A 20,100-nucleotide genomic window follows, 5' to 3' on the forward strand; every position below is an offset into this window, starting at 1 on the left:
CACAAGCTCTGGCTTGTTGAAAATGGTTTTGTCCATAATCTGTGGACTAAAACAAATGATGATCTGAAGGGTTTGCCGCCTATCATTGTCAACACAGTCAAAAAAATTAGAAAAAAATGACTGTATGCTTCGTTTGAAGTTTAGATCCACTCCTCCAGAATGGATCCAAAAGGCAAACGGTGAGGTTGAGTATATTTCTCCATATCACTATGTGAGAATTATCCAAAAGAAATATCTGCAGCCTGCCTGTGTTGGGTACAATGGCCAACCAAATTCAAGCATCCCATGGATGAAGGCCATGACCCTGGAGTACATCAAGAAGATCATCTCAGAAGACATCAGCAATACCGTCCTGGCAGCAGGAGAGAAAACTATTATCACTGCTTACGATCATCCTGACGTAGTCAGCAGTGACCTATTTCTATCTCTCACCAGAAAAGAGATAGATTCGACAATGGCATACATGCAATGGGTGGAAAGACTTGAAACTGACAACCACTACAAGATGTATGTTGATACAGACGTCGAAGAAAATGCAACAACAGTCAGAATGGCCCAGACAGACAACAACTCCTTTGTCTTTGGCCACAATTCAGAAACGGATGAGAATATGTGAAGTAGTCACGGGTGAAGAAGAATAGCACCAAAATTGCAATTGTTGTCTTTAAGACTTTTGCTTTTTCCAAAAGAAAAGTAAAAAACATTTCACCTCTCACCTACCAAGACTTTTGGCTTTTCCCTGAACGACCTCCACCAGCAGGAGCACTCAGAAAAGCAGAAGTTCACGGAGTTGTTATGTACATTTTTATATTTTGAATACTAATTTGAGTTCCGTTCCCTATATAAGGAGCTTTAAGTTCCATTTGTAAGCATCAGAAAATTGAGTAGAAGAGTCTTCTCTCAAGAAGTAAGAAAGCCATAGTAGCAGTGTGCTTTTTCTTCCTGTTCGGTGTGCAGTAGTGTGCTTTCATTACTAGTAAGTACCTGTTCTCATTCTTATGGATAGCTAAACAGCCTTTTGCTGTTTACCTAAGAATGAGGCTCTGGATCTCTAGCATGTATTTCTATTGAATAAATAAAATAAGAATTACCCACCCATTTTGTCAAAAGTAGCAAAATTAAATATCTTTAGCAATCACTATCTGTTTCATAGTTTTGCATTCTATCTTTAGCAATCACTATCTGTTTCATAGTTTTGCATTCTATCCATAGCTATCACTATCCATTTCCTATATGCAGTCTGAAGTTTTAAACGTTTTGCCTACCAGAAAAACCAGTTTTAAAATTAAGATTCAGACAAGCAGCAGTGATTCTGCCTGTTAAAGTAACCGCTAGGCAGGGAGCCGTTAGGTGAAAAACTTGGGCATGTTGAAGGCTAGTCTTGTTTTCATTTTTGTTTTTAAACAAAGTTTCTAAAGTAGACAAAAGATCTAAAAGCTCAGGACAACATAGGATACTACCCCTTTTAGTCTTTTCCTAAGCAAATAGTAAGATACGAAAAGGTTGGTGCATTTGGGCACAATACATGGAATTTTTGGGTATACGGGAAATATCCCTTCCCATTTTGAACTTTTTCAGCAAGCTCTGATACTAGTAAATTGCGGATCTAACCAATGCTCCAATAATCAAGAGGTTTTTACTCATCTTTAAGAGTATATTGGATATTTTCAATATCCTTTTCTATTTTATAAATTCTTTCTTGGACTGTGAAGATAATATCCCAATAACCTGGAGTATCCCTTCTAAGTCTCGATCTAAAATCTTTTAACTTTTTTAACTTTTCTTTTTCTTCTGCTAATTCGTTACTAGTTCTGCTGCAGATAGCAAGCAAATCTAATCTGGAAAGGATTGAAATTATGAATAGTGAAAATTAATTGTTTACCTTCGAGTATGGAAGATAGGTTTATACCTGCAGTATGTTAGATAAACAAATTCAAGTGCATGGACCCACTACGCTCCGTCTATTTTTAATTTTACTAAAGACAAAGAAAAAGGTTTAAGAGGAAGCAAAATTACCTCATAAGTAAAATGTCCTTTAGTGTAAACTTTTGTCCTTAAGTGTTTAAAACCAAATGTTGTGGAGTTTTTTGTGTTTTGAAATCTTATCTAGGGGGTATATGTAGCTTGCTAATATTTCTACTGTCTTGTTTTCTTTAGTTACATCAATTTCTAATAGTATTCCTTTACAATTTAGTCTCAAAATTTTTAGAAGCATTATTGATAGTAAAAAAAAATTCTTATTAAAAAGCCTTGAATTCAGCCCACTCCAAATATACATCCTGGATCCGCCACTGCCCACGAACCTCATCAGCATTCGGCCCAGTTATACGAGCGAGTTAGAGAAGGGCTTGGTAGCTAGCATATGCATTCTCAGCATCTGGTTTTGAGTTTGACAAATGCAGCAGAGGTGCATAGGGATCGTACCCAATTGTACTCTGCCATATACCATGAATTTGAAGGGCAACACTACTATGTACCCGATTGTCTGGGGGCATGCAGACCCTTCCTATAGTGTCCGGCATCTTGAAATTCTAGAAACACTGAAAAGAAACAAACCATTTAAAATTGTCAAAAATTACACAAACAAAAAAGAAAATTACTTGAATTTAAAAACCCCAAGAGCTATTGAACTCCTAGGGAACACAGTTAGTACTCCTCGAAAGCACTAATACATATCATCGTCTGAAAATGTAAGCAGAAGAATCTAAATTTAACCAGGAGCTATTGTAACAGTTACCGCTGTACTAAGATTTCTATCTTTCCACGACTGGAAAGGAATATCCCTACAATGGAATGTAAATTCTAGGGTTTTCTTAGACAAACCTATTTGACAGACGACCTCTGGAGAAAAAACTTTTAATTAATATGGACTGATTGAAATGTTTTAAACCATAATTCGGCCGAAATTGAAATCCAATTGCCAAGCGGTCTTGTGAAACGACATCGTTCGATGTTGGGCCTCTATCCAAAAAACTAAATCGGTGCAAGTTGTGATGAGCTCGAGAGGCTCTAATTGTAGAAGAACGTAGCTTTCAGAAGAAATTGGACCGCTATGAACTAGCACTTTCAAACTCTACAAGACTACAACTTTAGGAAGGTGAGAAGGAAAAGAAGGAAAAGTAAGGAAAACTATTCAAACTCTACAACTTTAGGAAGGTGAGAAGGAAAAGAAGGAAAAGTCAAGAAAACTATTCAAACTCTACAACTTTAGGAAGGTGAGAAGGAAAAGAAGAAAAAGTAAAGAAAACGTGTCTAATTACTTTCCTACACTTTAAGGTCCTAAAGTCCACACCTTGAATTGCCAACTGAAGGAGAGTAAATCCCTGCACACTTTCTCGTTACCATATACCACTCAAGTCCACACCTTGGCCAGTCAAAAACTAAGAGAAGAAAAAGGACATTACTCCACATCAATTGCTTAACAAACGTAACTATAGGACAGAGTTTGGCATGTTTTCAATGTTAGTCTTCATTTTGAGAAGTCACTAAGATATCATGGAACTAGTATACACCCCCTTCTGTTATGAGGTTGTCCAAAATTCCCGTGGGGGGTCTTAATCTGCACCAAATTTTTAACCATGTTTGGTATTGCATGGCATTAGAAAGTAGGATTATCAAAATAGTGATATTTAATGGTGTGGCATTGTATTGGGTTATAATTCATTTTATAATACTCAAAGTTAATTTTAAAATCGTAAAGACTCACAGCTCAAGAGTTGAAAAATAGGGTGGCTAGCTTAAACACATTACAGTTTGAATACTGGTTGTAAGATTAAAACGTAAACAAATTCGAAACAAAGAGGAAAGAAAGAATGTGTAACTCCAAGCCACAGCAAAGTTTCATTAAAAACCCTACTTTCAAAAGATTTACAAGTCACTACAATCAATTTAATAGATAATTTTGTAGTTACAAACTTACAAAAGTTCACAGATGAATGTGTCATCGAAAAAAAAAAAAATGATCACAGATAACTGTACTATGATCAAATGAGTCATACGCCAAGGCGCACAACTTTAGGAAGGCGAGAAGAAAATGTAGGAATAGTAAAGAAGCATCACTACGCGGTTTTCCAGACTCTTTATCTCTACTTCCCTACACTCGGTGGCCATTCACTTTTCATTTTTCAGAGTTTATGGTTTCCTCTGCAACTAGTTTTCATTTCCTCTTCCAGTTTCCACACTTCACAGTGGTTTTCCCTCAACCTTAATTTTTGATCTTAGTGGTTTCAATGGCTTTGAGCACCCACAGAGCCTCCCCATCTCTTGCTTGGGATGAATCACCTCCCCGTTGGAAATTCGACGTCTTCTTGAGTTTCAGGGGTGAAGACACCCGCTGGGGTTTCATCTCCCATTTATACTGCGAACTGCAGTTCTGGCGAGCATTCAAGATATTCAAGGACGACAGAGAGCTTGAAATCGGAGCTAGTATCTCTCCGGAGCTCTTGAGGGCTATCGAACAATCACATCTCGCCATCGTTGTTCTCTCACCCGACTATGCTTCTTCCACTTGGTGCTTGGATGAACTTTCCAAAATTATCGAGTCCATGGAAACGGGAGATAAGAGAATTCTGCCTGTTTTCTTTAATGTGGATCCATCCGACGTTCGACATCAAAGAAGCAGCTTTGCTGACGCCTTTGCTAAGCACAAAGTAAAGTTCAGTAATCAAATAGAGAAGGTGGAGAGGTGGAGAGAAGCTTTAAAAAAAGTGTCCAATTTCTCTGGATGGCATGCAAAGAATTTTAAGTAAGCACTACAACTTCACCCGTTTTTTGTTGTCTTTTAAGTTTTGACATGTTATTAGCGAGGTTTTATTATATATGTATTATTATCTTGATAATTAGATCCCTATTTTTCTGTTAGATGTGAAAGTGAGCTTATACAAGTCATTGTGAGATGTGTGTGGGAGAAACTGCATCCTCCAATCACTTTGTCAGATTGCAAAGACAAGTTAGTCGGAATTGAGATTGGACTTGGGCAAATGAGTTTGTATTTAGCTCCTGAGGAAAAGGATGTTCGAATTATAGGAATATGGGGTATGGGTGGAGTGGGCAAGACTACCCTTGCTAGGCTAGTGTACGAGAAATTATCCCATAAGTTTGAAGTGGCTAAGTTTCTTGTTGATGGTACTATAGTCGATCTTCAAAAACAGATTCTTTCCCCAATCTTGAAGGAAAATAATTCACAAGTTTGGAATGAGCACGAAGGAACTCTTTTCATTAGAAGATACTTGTCTAATAAAAAGGTTCTTCTCGTTTTTGATGATGTTAATCGCTGTGACCACCTAAAATCATTGACCAGATATAAATCTTGGTTTGGTGACGGAAGCAGAATCATTGTTACAACTAGAGATGAACGTGTGCTCATCCAGAATGATATAGAAATGTCATTTGAGCTAGCGGGCCTATCTCACAGTAAAGCTCTTGAGCTCTTTTGTCAGCATGCCTTCAAAAAAGATCAGCCCGAGGAAGGCTTTTCAGAGCTGGCCAAGTGTTTCGTAGATTATGCCCAAGGGCTTCCATTAGCTCTTGAAGTTCTGGGAGGTTTTCTGTATAAGAGAGATCTAGACGCATGGAATAGTGAATTGGAGTCACTAAAGAGAATTCCTGATCCGACAATTTTCAATTTGCTCAAATTAAGTTATGATGCGCTAGATGATTTGCAGAAGAACATTTTTCTGGACATAGCATTCTTCTACAAGGGGTTGGACAAGAGGCGAGTTATTGAACTGCTACAATATTGTTATGGCTTAAATGTTCGTATTGTGATAGATGTTCTCAAGGAGAAATCTCTCTTAACTATTGGTCTGCACAACAATGTTGGGATGCATGGTTTGGTACAAGAAATGGCATGGGAAATTGTTCGTCAAGAATCTCGTGAGGAGCCCGGTCTTCGCAGCCACTTGTGTCATCGTAATGACATCTTTCATGTATTCATGAGAAATACGGTAAGAAGTTATACAGATAATCCAAGTATAAATTTTAAAAATAAAAAATACATTTTATGTTAGCATGATATATATTAGACCTGTGTGGAACTAACTTTTCCTTTGTTCTAATGAATATCAGGGAACAGAAGCGATCAAAGGCATACGGTTATGTTTACCCCTTTTAGAAGAGGCAGATTCAAGCTGGAATTGTGAATGCTTCTCTAAGATGCCCAAACTAATGTTTCTTGAATTTGATAATTTAATAATTAGTTCAGGCCCCAAATCCCTCCCAAATTCCTTGATAATTCTCAAATGGAATTGGTATCCTTCCAAATCTCTTCCAGCTGGTTTCCGGCCAAATATACTTGCTGAACTGAAGATGCCAAGAAGCAATCTTGTCCGGCTTTGGGATGGAAGAAAGGTAACAATGTTGATAATGTTTTCTACTTCAAAACAGAGTTTTATGTTTTCCAAAGGTAATTATTACTTCCATGTGTTGTACAGGACTTGCCTAACTTGAAATATATGGATCTTACGATGTCCAAAAACTTGAAGGAGACCCCAGATTTCACAGGTATTCCGAATCTTGAGAAGTTGCATCTTGGATATTGTGACAGTTTAGTTAAGGTCCATCCATCCATTGCAGTGAACAAAAAGCTTAAACGGTTGACACTCTATGGATGTGAAAATGTCAAGGTGTTCCCAAGTAAGATAGAAATGGATTCTCTCGAGTTTCTCAGTCTTGATGGCTGCTCAAAAGTAAAGATTCCAGAATTTGGAGAAGGGATGAAAAATTTATCTCAAGTCTTGGCATCTGGGACCGCTAGTGAGGAATTACCTTCATCAATTGAACATCTGGTTGGCCTTACTTATCTGCTTATAAATGATAGCAAAAGGAAGCTTTACATGGGCTTTACGGGCTTATTTAAAAGGAGTCCAGAGCCTGTGTGCTTGGCGTTGCCATCTCCAAGGGCTTTGTCTTTGCGGTTGTTATCTCTAGATTATTGTAATCTAGAAGTTATCCCCGACGATATTGGCTACTGCTTGCCGTCTCTAGAATGGTTGCATCTTTGTGGAAATAATTTTGTTAGTCTTCCTCCAAGCATTAAATGCCTTTCTAAGCTGACGGTCATTAATTTGAGGAGATGCAAAAGGCTTCAACAATTACCGGATCTCCCATCGAATGAGGAATTAGAAGTATTGGCAGACGATTGCGATTCCTTAAAAATGTTGTCGAAACCATCACAGCAGGGCAGATTCACCAAATTGGTGTCCTTTCGTTTAACAACTGTCAATTGCTTTGGATTGATTGACAATGAAGGCTTGAATAATGGAATATTTTCAATGCTAAGCAGATTGGCCGCTCAGGTATGCTCTCTCTCTCTCTCTCTCTCTCTCTCTCTCTCTCTCTCTCTCTCTCTCTCTCTCTCTCTCATATTAAACATGATCCTTTTGGTTTAGGGCATCTCATTAAGCGGTGATTGTTTTCGTCCGTCATTGGATATTGTAAGTCCTGGCAATAAAATTTCAGAGTGGTTCGATATTCAAAGCGAGGGAGATTCATTGACTGTGGAGCTGCCTCCGGATCAGGAATCAGAGTGGATGGGCATTGTGTTTTGTGTTGTTTTTGCCCATCAGAAAGATCCTGACACTCTTAAGATTGATCATTTTTTAATTGAATGTTCATCGCCAGGGATTCATAGAGAACACTCTCTGCAGATGGAAACCCATGGGATGGGAGATCATATTTGGGTGTCTTTTATGCCTCGTGGTCAAATCCAGGATACCACGAGCTGCTCTATTAGGTTCTCATTCGACACGCATTCTTACGGGCTTAGTGGTTATATTCCATGCTCGAATTGTGTGAAGAGGTGTGGGGCTCGATTGTTGTACGAGCAAGATTTGAAAAACCTCCTCGATGGAAAAACCAACATCTTGAAGCGGAGTCATGAATATTGTGACTCGGAGGAGGCCGAGCCAGGGGAAGGTCCAAGTGCAATTGCAATTGGTTGCTCTAACAAGGAATCGGTTTTTAAAAGACTCAAGGCCAGTGGCGGAAAGCAAATCCTAAACAAGATCGCAGATCTAAAATTTGAACTGATGCACTGGAATATAGAGCAAAGCATGTTAAAACCACACACATCCTAAACAAGATCGCTGGTCTAAAATTTGAACTGATGCCCTAGAATACTTCATAGGAACACACTAAGGCTATGTTTGTTACATGGGACTGGACTGGATTGGAGTTAAGAAAAAAAGACTCATCCCACATTTGGCACACATGAGGACTCAATTAAATGAGATTAGAGAGTCCCCGCATCAGCTCCCGACCTTCTTACATAGAACCCCCAAATCCCATCGGACTGTGGAAGCACGGGCTTCAACAACGCATTAGTCTCTCCTTCCCATTCGCGCGCTTCAACCTCGTCTCTCCTTCTCTTTCATGCTTCAGCCTCGTCTCTCCACTCTCGATCGCGCATCATCCTCCTTGAACTTCTATATATGTTCAATTTATTTTCTATGTCATGCTCCTTTTGCTTTGATTCTGATTCCCTCTTCCCTTCAACCCCGTCTAGCTTGTTCTTCTCATGTATCTACTGTGATTTGTTAAATTAAAGACTATGGATTGATTTTCTATTAATAATTGTTTATAGGTTGTAACAATTGGTGTCTGGGTAGCTTGATTTGCTAAGAATTGATCAATTTCAAGATTGAGTTTTTTTTTTCTTTTAACAATGTCTGTGTTTTTATCTTCTTCTTTGGTTGGTTGTTTTCATTGATTTTGAATGTTGATCAATTCTGGGTTTTTTCTTTCTTTTAACAACGTCTGTATTTTTATCTTCTTATTTGGTTGTTTGTTTTCATTGATTTTGGATGTTGATCAATTATGGGTCAAGTAACTGGTCATGTAACTGGTCACGTAACTGACCATGTAACTGACCATGTCACTGACCAAGTAACTGTAACTGGTCACGTAACTGACCATGTCACTGACCAAGTATCTATAACTGGTCAAGTAACTGACCATGTCACTGGTCAAGTAACTGACTATGTCACTGACCAGGTAACTGTAACTGGTCATGTAACTGACCATGTCACTGACCAAGTAACTGTAACTGGTCACGTAACTGACCATGTCACTGACCAAGTATCTATAACTGGTCAAGTAACTGACCATGTCACTGGTCAAGTAACTGACTATGTCACTGACCAGGTAACTGTAACTGGTCAAGTAACTGACCATGTCACTGACCAAGTATCTGTAACTGGTCAAGTAACTGACCATGTCACTGACCAAGTAACTGTAACTGGTCAAGTAACTGTAACTGGTCAAGTAACTGACCATGTCACTGACCAAGTAACTGTAACTGGTCACGTAAGGGATACAATTTCTGGATTTGTCTTCAGCTTTCTCATTCCAATTTTCTTTTCTTCTCACAAACTCATAAAATCGTTCATGTCTCTACAAATTACCAACTTCTAGTCCAATACACAAACAAACATGGGATAGGACTATTTTGATTATTCTGCTCTTTAGTCCTAAGCAGTACCAAACATGGGTCAGGTATTAACATAGCATATCCCAGGTTAAAAGAGTCTTAGACTATTATAGGAAATAAGGTGGGCGATAATAGTCCCACGTAACAAACACCACCTAAAGGAGTTAACTTGCTGGTGTTTTACACAGTTTATATAAAGATTAAGGTACCTCTCGGTTTATTAAAGATTTTCATCCAATATTTATTGCCTCTACCAAGCATATCCTAGTGCATACACTTCTTTGATTACACATTTGAAGAGACGCCGGGGAACCACAGATTTATATGGAAAACGGTGCACTGTATATTGACAAATTGATCATAACTCAATAGCTATCTAAAGTATAGGCTCACACTATGATTTATAAGTATAGCATCAATTCACACTACAAATGATGATGATTACCTTAGCAGTAGCTTGAATCTCTCTGTTAGTCATATCAAGAGCAAGTGCATAACCTTAAACAATGTGATTGTCACTAATCAGATTCCAACTCAAACAAGATCATCTCTTTAAAATCAAGGGTTAATGCTCATACACCCCAAATTTGGGAAAATACTTCTCATACACCCCAGTGTATTATTTTTGTTCCCTTTTACACAACTTTTTCTCACTTTCTTTCCTACCTACCCGTCTTTTCAAAATCCCTACCATTAGTACCCCTTTGTTATTTTGGTCTGTTAGAGTCTGCATCTGCATATGTCTCTTTCATAAATTTATATATGTTGTTTTAGAAACGTGGTGGGCCCATCAGAGTTTGTTTCATTTGAATATATGTATGAAGCTGACAGTCATCCTCTAATTCGAAAGGTAAACAGTACAATTTACTATTCATAATTTCAATTGTAGACAGACTTGAGCTTGTTGCTATATGCAAACATACTACTAAAGAACTGCAGAAAGAGAGAGAAAAACTGAGAAAATTAAAAACCTATCGGGACAGCCTTGATAGAGAATCTCCCAATTACTGGGATATTATTTATAGACTTCAGACTAGAATCTATAAAATAGAAGAAGAGATAGAAAATCTCCTATATGTTCTGGAAGAGGAACAAAAACCTCTGAATTATTTGAGCATTGGTTAGATCCGCACCTCACTGGTATCAGAGCTTGTAAAAGGCTCAAAGGAGAACCCCTCCTTAATGGGGACAATGTCAGAATTGTTATTAGAGAAAATAAATTCTCTACTAAAAGCTTCTGATGAGAAATATCAGAAGATGTTACTAGAAATATCTAGATGTCAGTCGACACTAGAAACAATACCTGCTATAATCCACCAATTGGAAAGATTGGAAAACAAACTGGATTATATCAAAGATCTTCCAAAAACGGAAGAAGAAAAACTAACAAGTGTTAGTAGAAAAATCAAAGAACAGCAAAAAACGCTGGATTCTATACTGAAGGACAAGAAATTGCCTACAGTAAAAAAGAAGACTAATGGATTCAAACCATTAGAAAAACCAGACACAAATTGTGTTCCAAACATGATTTTTCTGGAACCATCTACTAGTCAGACTAGTATCCGGTATGAAAACCCGGAAAAAAGAGAAATGAAGATGTTAAGCATCTTTGGAAAAAAGAAAGGAGTTCAACTTCTAAATGCCGAAGAATTTGAGTTCAATGAGATTGAACAAGAAGTAAAAAATTCCTCAATCCCAAAGTTAGATTTCAAACAGATCTACAAAAGAGGAAAGTTTGATCTAATGGACAGCCATTATTTTAAACTACTGGAGATTACAACCCCAGCAACCGCCGGTGGAGAGACTGATCTTCTACTAATCACTCTAGCAGAAGTTGCCAGAGCACAAGCAAAAAAATATCAATTTATGCATATTGGAGCAGTCCAAGTAGGCATAAATCTGCTTGCTCGAGAAGGTATAAACTGTTCAGTCCTCTGTGTGCTACAGGACAACAGGTTAACAGACTTCCAAGCTAGTCTGTTGGGAACACTCGAAGCATCTTTATGTGATCAAGTGGCATATTTCAACTGCTTCCCCAACTTCACCACCAGCTTGAAAGATGCAGCTCATTGTCTCAGACTGAGAGTCAAGACAGATGGCATATCCATGAAAGAAGATATGCAAGAACTAGCAATAGTATACAGGATATACTATAAATTGATGAGTACTACAGTAGCCCCTAAGACACGGATTACAAATATCCCAGGTCTTACTACTGGATTCCTCACCAATCAGAAGAACCATTCACAGCAGATTCACAAAGTTACTTGGAATGAAGTAACATTTCCTCTTGAATGGAAACTATCCGGTCCAAAAAAGCAACCGGAAAGAGCAAAAGCAAAAATCTACGAGAGTAGAAGAACTGGAGAAATCAGCCTCAACTTCGACAATCACAGAAAAAGTGATGTCTGTCCTGAGAACCTCAGGATAAACAGCAATCTTCTGAAAAGAAGCTACAGCACCAGAGAAGCAAGTGTCAGTGGTACAAAACCCACTGTTGAAGAACCAATATCAGAAGAAGATCTGGAAGCTGATCTATGCAGACCAGTCCATATGCTCAGAGCTAAAAAGCTCTCTGATCTTTACAAAGAAGCTGAGAATTGTGAAAGTCCTGAACGATTAGAAAAACTAATCGAGGAAATGAAAGAATTCAAATACAGAAAGACAAGAAAAGTCTTTCCTTATCAAGATGTTGAAATGGAAGAAGGAGGAAGCTCCAGAACTTTCATAAAAAAAGAAACAAGGGAAATGAAACTCCCAGTTCAGAAAGCCCCCACGGGTAAAAAAGGAGAAAGAAATTCTCAAAGATTCGTCCCCGAGGACAATCTGCCTAGAGTTCCGATCACGAACTATGGCATCTGGCTGAATCTAGACAAGAGTCTAGACAAAAGAAAAACCATTGACCAATGGGTAGATAGCCTGATGATGGCTTCTGCACTAACCCTTGGAAAATTTGAAGCACCAGATTTGCAGGTGTACTATGAAACTACTCTCACCGGAGTAGCAAAAAAGTACTACCTATCTTTCAAGGAAACTACCAGAGGAAGAGACTGGCTTGAAGAGATAAAAAATTCAAAGTCTCCGTATGATTTTGCAGTACCCCTGTACGATCAATTCTGTGGAGATCTCTCAAATCTGAGTGAGAAAGCCAAAGAAACGGCAAAGTCGAATATCTATGCTCTCAAGATCTGTGACATGAGATATTTCGAAGAATACCTGAATGAATTTCAGGAATATTACTGTACAATTGGTGAACTAGAGAATACTGATCTAGTTAATCTGTTGCACAGAAAGCTCCCTGAACCATGGAGAACAGCTGTGAGAGAAAGCATAGCTGAAAAACCAATTGAAAGATTTTCAGTTGGAGGAATTGCCGACAGAATCCGGCAACTACTGAAGGAGCAATGCAAAGCCAATCTTAGAGCTAAGATGGCTAAGAAGCAACTCAAAGGAGTTGAAAATTTCTGTTACGGAATACTGGATATGCCCACAAACTGGGGATGTCATGAATCCAAATTCCACAGAAAGAAGAAAAAAGAAAAATATTACTCTAAAAAATTCAAAAAGAGTAATCAGAGAAAGAATTGGAGATTCAAGAAGAGCTCCAATTACAAGAAGCAACAGGATGAAGATCCAAAAAAGAAATTCTTCAAGAAAAAGAAGAATACTCAGCAGCATAAACAACCTAGCAAGAAAGCTTGCAGATGTTGGTTGTGTAAAGCTGAAGGGCACTATGCCAATGAATGCCCAGAAAAGGGTAACAGATCTACTAAAGCTCTCTTTGAAGAATATGAGCAAATAGTAGAGGTAGCAAATATGAAAGGCTACGAAATAGCCTATTCTGATGATGAAGATGACGACAGGTCAGTCTATTCTGCCTGGTCTGAAGAAGAAGAAAGTTCATCAGAAGAGTCTGAGATAGATTCTGAAGTAGAGTACTTCGAATCCAGACAAATGAACGTTTTGAAAGTCAAAAACTGGGAAGAAAGCAAGACAGAATCCTTCATGTCTTCTTATCAGGTGAACCCTGGTTCATTCGTCTGTGACTACTGCTTATGTCACGAGAAGAATGGTCTCCCTATGTTCTGTGAAGAATCTAAAAAGACGTATCACAAAGAATGCTTCATAGCTGAAGCAAGAAGAAAAACCAAGAATGGTCTTGTCAGCCAATGGGTTGAGCAAGAATATGAAGAGTATTTCGCTGAGAAAAAAGCGAAAGAAATTGAAACTCTGTTCCAGGAAACCATGGAACAAGCAAAGAATGTTGCAACAACTGTAGTCCAAGAAACGACTATGGAACAACCATCTTCCTCAGAAATAAAGGAAGAAATCATCGGTGAAGAAACAATCGATGAAGATATTGAACTGGTTGAAATACCAGAAAAGGTTCATCTCTTAGAAAGACAAGAGATAGCTGCGGATACTGGTACATGGGATCTACTTGGCCAACCTTCTGGCAAGTTTGATTACAAAGTCAGATATGATCCTCCCCCCTGGTTCAGTAATCCAGACAGCAAAGAGATAACTCCTACAGATTGGGATGATGATGACAAATCACCCACTCAGGAAAATGTTCCAGAAGAATGCAAACCGTTCATTCCAACGGAACAAGCTCAAGAAAATGAGCCTCACCAATCGAAAGCCGTCTCTACAAGTAGATACAGCAACTACATAGAGATCGGACTCAAGTTCCCTGATCACAGGAAATATCATCTACATGCTTTTGTAGATAATGGATCAGGTTTTACTGTTGCAAAGAGATTTGCAATTCCAGAAGAACTCTGGAACGAAGACAAGAAAAAGTCAGCTACTGGTGTTACATTCGATGGAAGCCATCTCACCATGAAAAAAGTAGCAAAAAATGTTCATATCACCATTGGTGGAGGAACATTTATCATCCAGAATGTTTGGCAATCTGAAGGCCAAGGATCTGATTTCTTGTTGGGCAATGATTTTATTCTCCAACAAAGATTCATTCAGGATGAAGAAGCGATAGGCTTCAGAAAAGGAGAACGGGTGTTCTGGGCTGACCGCCTCACACATGCCTTCAGTGTGGCCGGTCCCGGTTTTACTACTCAGTATCAGAGATCGCAACAGAATAGTGGTGATCTTACCCCCTACAAACCCAAATTTCAACCCATACTCCAAATCAAACAACAAGAAGAACTGCTTGTTGAAGAATCTTCAGAAGAAGAAGAAGAAGCTAGTGAAGATGAAGAAGATAGTTTCATCCACGAGCACAACCTCAAGCACTTTCAGAACAAGCTTGAGTCTCAACAAACTCCCACTCTTGACAAAATCAAGAAACTACTCGAGCAGAATGTGGATACAAATCCTCAGAAGTTTTGGGAAAAAGACCCAGTGGTCTGTGAATTGAGATTGCATGACATGAATGCTATCTGCCATGTCAAAGCCATTCCTCAGTACAAAGAGGAAGATCAAAAAGAATTCAGAAGTGATATTGAAGATCTCCTGAAGAAGAGATTAATTCAACCTTCCACTAGCCCTCATCATGCTCCAGCATTCTACGTGAGAAATCATGCAGAGAATCTAAGAGGAAAAGCTAGAATGGTTATTGACTATAGAGATGTCAATAAGAAGACTGTCAAAGACGGATATCAGATCGCTCAAGTCAGAGTCCTGATCAACCAGCTCAGAGGAGCTAAAGTCTTTTCGAAATTCGATGCAAAGTCGGGTTTCTGGCAGGTCAAGATGCATCCTGAGAGTGTACCTCTCACTGCATTTGGAACACCACAAGGTCATTACGAGTGGCTAGTAATGCCTTTTGGTCTCAAGCAAGCTCCCTCAATCTTTCAAAGAAAGATGGACAACATCTTCAAGCACGTAGCGGAGTTCTGCGTCGTCTACATAGATGACATCCTGGTCTTCTCCAAAAACAGAGAAGAACACATGAAGCACCTCCACGAGGTAGCAAAGCTGATAGTCCAGCATGGAATTATCCTAGGTGAGAAGAAAATCTTCTTTATCCTCGATGAAGTTGATTTCCTAGGAATAAACATCAAGAATGGAGTCATAAAGCTCCAACCTCACATCCTTGAAAAGATCTGGAAGTTCCCAGACAAAATTCCTGATGCTAAGAGTCTAGAGAGATTCCTTGGTGTCATAAATTATGGGAGAGATTTCATCCCTAGAATCTCAGGGTTAACAGCAATGTTATCTCCCAAGACAAGTTCCAAAAGGAAATGGAACTTCACAGAAGACGATGAAAAGATCGTAAAGCAGATAAAAAACCTCTGCAAGAACCTCCCTCCTCTTCAACAACCAGAAGAGAATGATGAAATTATCCTCCAGACAGATGCGAGTGATAATTACTGGTCCGGTGTTGTTCTGGCGAGAGCGCCTGGAACTAACATTGAAAAGATCTGCAAATTTTGTAGTGGCAAGTTCAGCCCTGCAGAACTGAATTATCCCACAGGGGAAAAAGAGATTTTAGCTGTCAAGAAAACAATTTTAAATTCTCCAGCTTATCTGGGAAAAACTTTTACTGTCCGCACCGATTGTGCTAGAGTAAAGAATTTTAAAAATTTTAAACTTGACAAAGCTGCTGATAGAGGAAGATTAGCCAACTGGCAATTGTTTCTTAACCAATATGATTATACTGTTGAATTAATTGCAGGAAACAAGAACTATCTTCCAGACGCATTGACCAGAGAACTGGCAATGTTCAGCCAAAGAGAAGACGACGAAGGTCGTAATCCCAGAAGCAGAAGGACTGGGAAAGAACAGGAATCTGAAGAAGATCCAAAAGAAACCAAGGAGAAAATCCTTAAAAGGTTTCTGCTAAGCTCAAAAGGCTTGGCCTCAACTGATCAATCCCAGGGTAAAGGATTGGCTAGCCCGTCTCAAACGGCAGACGGTAAAGGCACATCAAGACCGTTGACGGCTGCTGCTTTGCCAAAAAGCAGACCAACTCCTAGTGGAGTTATAAATGTTTTTAATTACGAATTAAGAACTTTTGATACTCCTGTGTTCAGAACTGGCAGGAGATTAGCGTATCACCAGAAGGCAATCCTGGACAATCTCTTATTTGCCTTTCAAGAAAGAAGCAGTGGATTAATGTTCCCAGCTCTGTTTGCATTAGCTGAAGAACTCTACGAGAATGGTAGACCACAAGGTGAAGAGCTTCATACACAGCAGAGTGCTGTAAGGAAAGAAAAACTATCCTTCCTTGAAAGTCCAGAAAGTGCTAGGGTCCCTATCATAGCACTCAATGAATCAGATTGGTATGAATTCCATAATCTGATAGGAAGGCACAATCCTGAAAACCTAGTTCCTCCAACCCTCTTTATTGTCTCAGGACCATATGTTGGAAGATACCTGGTAAATGTTCAGAGTGAACATCCTCAAGAACACAAGCTATGGCTTGTTGAAAATGGTTTTGTCCATAATTTATGGACTAAAACTAATGATGATCTGAGAGGCTTGCCGCCTATTATTGTCAACACGGTCAAGAACATCAGAAAAGACAACAGTATGCTTCGTCTGAAGTTCAGATCCACACCTCCTGAATGGATCCAGAAGACAGATGGTGAAGTTGAATATATTCCTCCATATCATTATGTGAGAATTATTCAAAGAAGATATCTTCAACCAGCCTGTGTAGCATACAACGGCCAACCAAATTCTAGTATTCCCTGGATGAAGGCCATGGCTCTTGACTACATCAAAAAGATCATCTCTGAAGACATCAACAACACATTCCTGGCAGCAGGAGAAAAGACAATTATCACTGCTTACGATCATCCTGACGTAGTCAGCAGCGGTATATTCCTATCTCTAACCAGAAAAGAGATAGACTCGACAATGGCATGCATGCGTTGGGTGGAAAAGCTTGAAAATGACAACCACTACAAAATGTATGTTGATACAGACGTCGAGGATAATGCAACAACAACTCGCATGGCCCAGACAGACAACAACTCCTTTGTCTTTGGCCACCATTCTGAAACGGACGAGAACATGTGAAGCTACAGGTGAAGAATCAGCACCAAAATAGCAACTGTAGAACTTTAGACTTTTCTAAAGCTACTTTTGCTTTTTCCTTTTCAAAAAGAAAAGGTTAAGTGAAAAACATTTCACTTTTTCCTTTTGCTTTTCCCTGACCGACCTCCACCAGCAGGAGCACTACGAAAAGCAGAAGTCACGGAGTTGTCCTGTACATTTTTGTAATTTGAATTCTAGTTTGAGTTCCGCTCCCTATATATGGAGCTTCAGCTTCTCTTAGAAGGCATTCGAAACTTTCGATATCTATTCGAGATTCGAAAATTAGATCAGAAAACTCCTCTGATAATAAAAATAGTAGAATAGCAGTGTGCTTCCTTTCCTGTTTAGGTGTGAAGTAGTGTGCTTCCAATACAAGTAAGTAACTGTTCTCATTCTTATGAATAGTTAAACAGCTTTTGCTGTTTACCTGAGAATGAGGCTCTGATTGTTTAAAGTTTTATATGTATATTTGAATAAATAAATTCAGATGGATGTTCACCCACTTCTTTAATTTATAAAATGTTTATGTCATTATCTTTACATATTGTGATCATCTTTATCATGCATAGTTTACTATGTCAAAGTTTGAACATTCGAATGCATGCATCCCATGGAAAGCTAAAGTTCTAAAGCTTTACTGTTCAGCCAAAAAGAATCAGTTTTAAAACAGAAAAATTAGGACAAGCAGCAGTGATTCCGCCCTGTGAGTAGCCGTTTAGACAGGAAGTCGTTAGGCGAAATGTGGCATGTTGAAGGCTAGTCTTGTTTTTGTTTTAATGTTTTTTGTTGTTTCCTTTTGACTGAATAGAACGGTAGAAGAATCTAAGGTCAACATAGGATACAGATGGCATTTGCTTGTTAAAACTATCCCTGTTAGTCTTTGTCTTTCATCAATAGTGAAATACCAAAGTGTTGGGCAGTTGGGAAAAATACCAAGGATTTTTGGGTATGCGAGAATTACCTCTAAAATCAAATTAACACAAGAATCAATCGATTAGTAAATACAGCAATCAATAAAAGAAATTACCACCAACGTAATCCATGGCCTTGGCCTGAGGAACATCGCGAGCTTTCTTGGATATGATGACAGCAGCTCCACGCCTCCACCTCATGGTCCAACGACTCCAGAGGGTGAGGGATTTCAAAATGGTGCGTGCCTCCGTTTTCCAAGTAAGAAGACGTCGGTTTGAGAAATAGCACAGGCTCCTTCACGAATCATCCGAATCACGATTGGAAATTGAGACGGAAAATGAGATGCAGAAAAGAGTGGAAAGAGAAGAAAAGAGGGGACCTTGGGGACAGCGTTGCCGAGTTCTTTGGCGTGGTCGGCGTAGTTTCTGCTGCCACTGACCTACTGAGATCTGAGTAGTGAGCTGCTGTGGGCTGTGCCTGTGGGAGTACGCGACCTACAGATAAGTTTTTTTTTTTTTTTTCTTTTTCTTTGGCTAGTATGGGTTGAACGTAAATATATACATATACTTAAGGGTTTTTGGCCCAAAATATTGTCTAGGCTCCAGCCCATAGAGCCTGCCACATGGATCCGCCCCTGCTCAAGGCATGAATACTAATCAATCGATGGAGAGGTATGTTTTTGTGATTTATATAAATGGTTTATGTCTTATGTAGGTTCCATTAACTGATTAACCTAGTCCCCCTAATTTATATGTACATAAAAAGTTCATCAATCAGTGAAGCCTTTAATTTGAGATTGTCTTTATATGTGGCTCAAATATCAAAAATAAACAAACTTGTGTATTTCTCAACAAAAAAAAAGGTTGTGTAAATTGCTAACAATACCATTTTGAGTAATTGTTGTACTCATGATACGTAACCACTAACCACAATAAATTGTTTTTGTTAAACATGTTTTTTCTCATTGACATGTTTATCCTCATTTAGACTCCTGTAACTTTTGTTTTGTTTAAGATAGTATATCTTTAATTGGTATGTATTTATCCATGCATGCAAGCCCTTTCCTTCTTAAGGAAAAAGCATTGACTCATCAAGTTTTGTTTTAAACCACAAGCAATGCTGCTTTGCTGCATTGCTACTTTGCTAGGTATATCAATGTCGCAAGGGTTCTTACATTCGTTTAAGTATTCTTAATTTATAGACAATCTACCCAAAACATCGTTGTCCTGTAAAAGAAAAGTTGTATGCAAAATTGCATCCACGAATAAACATGTCTTGGAGCCTTATAAATCCAATAGTTCAGATTCATCACTCCCATATTCAAGGTTGATGATGCTACAACCAACATACTAACAATGTGATGACATCAATTTGATTAGTTTTTACTTTATTTTTTATCTTTTGTCAAGGATTATTAGTTTGTACTCTATTGCAAACAGTATTCATAAGTTATGAGATATATATATATATATATATATGTGGAAAATAAATTTGCCCATAACGAGTTGTATTCATCTTATGCTATAGGAACTACCCATTTCTGCTTCTGGTTCTTGTACAGCTGGGCTGCTAGTGGTCTCTTTGGTGACAATGGTCTTCCACTGTTCTTCCTTTGAGTACTTGAGGAGCCCATTCACAACAAGATTTGTGGCACATTGGCCGGGGCTATCTCTGCCTCCGTTACGATGCCATGTTGATGTTGTTAAGACGAGGCTGATAAAGACGTCGCTTTGATTGGTTTGAAATTTCTCTTCCAT

The 20,100-nt window shown here is 38.7% G+C and overlaps 1 protein-coding gene and 1 pseudogene across 3 annotated transcripts; one reads left to right on the forward strand and one right to left on the reverse strand.

The window, feature by feature from the left end:
- The first annotated feature begins 4,104 nt into the window (after window positions 1-4,104).
- LOC112193099 (disease resistance protein RPV1) lies at window positions 4,105-8,660 on the forward strand. Of its 3 annotated transcripts, XM_040516748.1 has the most exons (6): window positions 4,105-4,744; window positions 4,862-5,945; window positions 6,067-6,348; window positions 6,432-6,501; window positions 6,574-7,295; window positions 7,389-8,660. In XM_040516748.1, exons 1-6 carry the CDS (start codon window positions 4,230-4,232, stop codon window positions 8,073-8,075), a joined length of 3,360 nt encoding a protein of 1,119 aa, XP_040372682.1. In that variant the 5' UTR covers window positions 4,105-4,229; the 3' UTR covers window positions 8,076-8,660. The 3 variants fall into 3 exon arrangements, with proteins under 3 accessions (XP_040372682.1, XP_024188895.2, XP_040372683.1); XM_024333127.2 differs by having other exon boundaries at window positions 6,432-7,295; XM_040516749.1 differs by having other exon boundaries at window positions 4,579-4,744; window positions 4,843-5,945; window positions 6,432-7,295.
- A 1,052-nt stretch (window positions 8,661-9,712) lies between these two features.
- Window positions 9,713-20,100, reverse strand: LOC112192388 (annotated as a pseudogene).

Source organism: Rosa chinensis, chromosome 3 (genome assembly GCF_002994745.2).
Source record: "Rosa chinensis cultivar Old Blush chromosome 3, RchiOBHm-V2, whole genome shotgun sequence".
Classification (NCBI taxonomy): Eukaryota; Viridiplantae; Streptophyta; class Magnoliopsida; order Rosales; family Rosaceae; genus Rosa; species Rosa chinensis.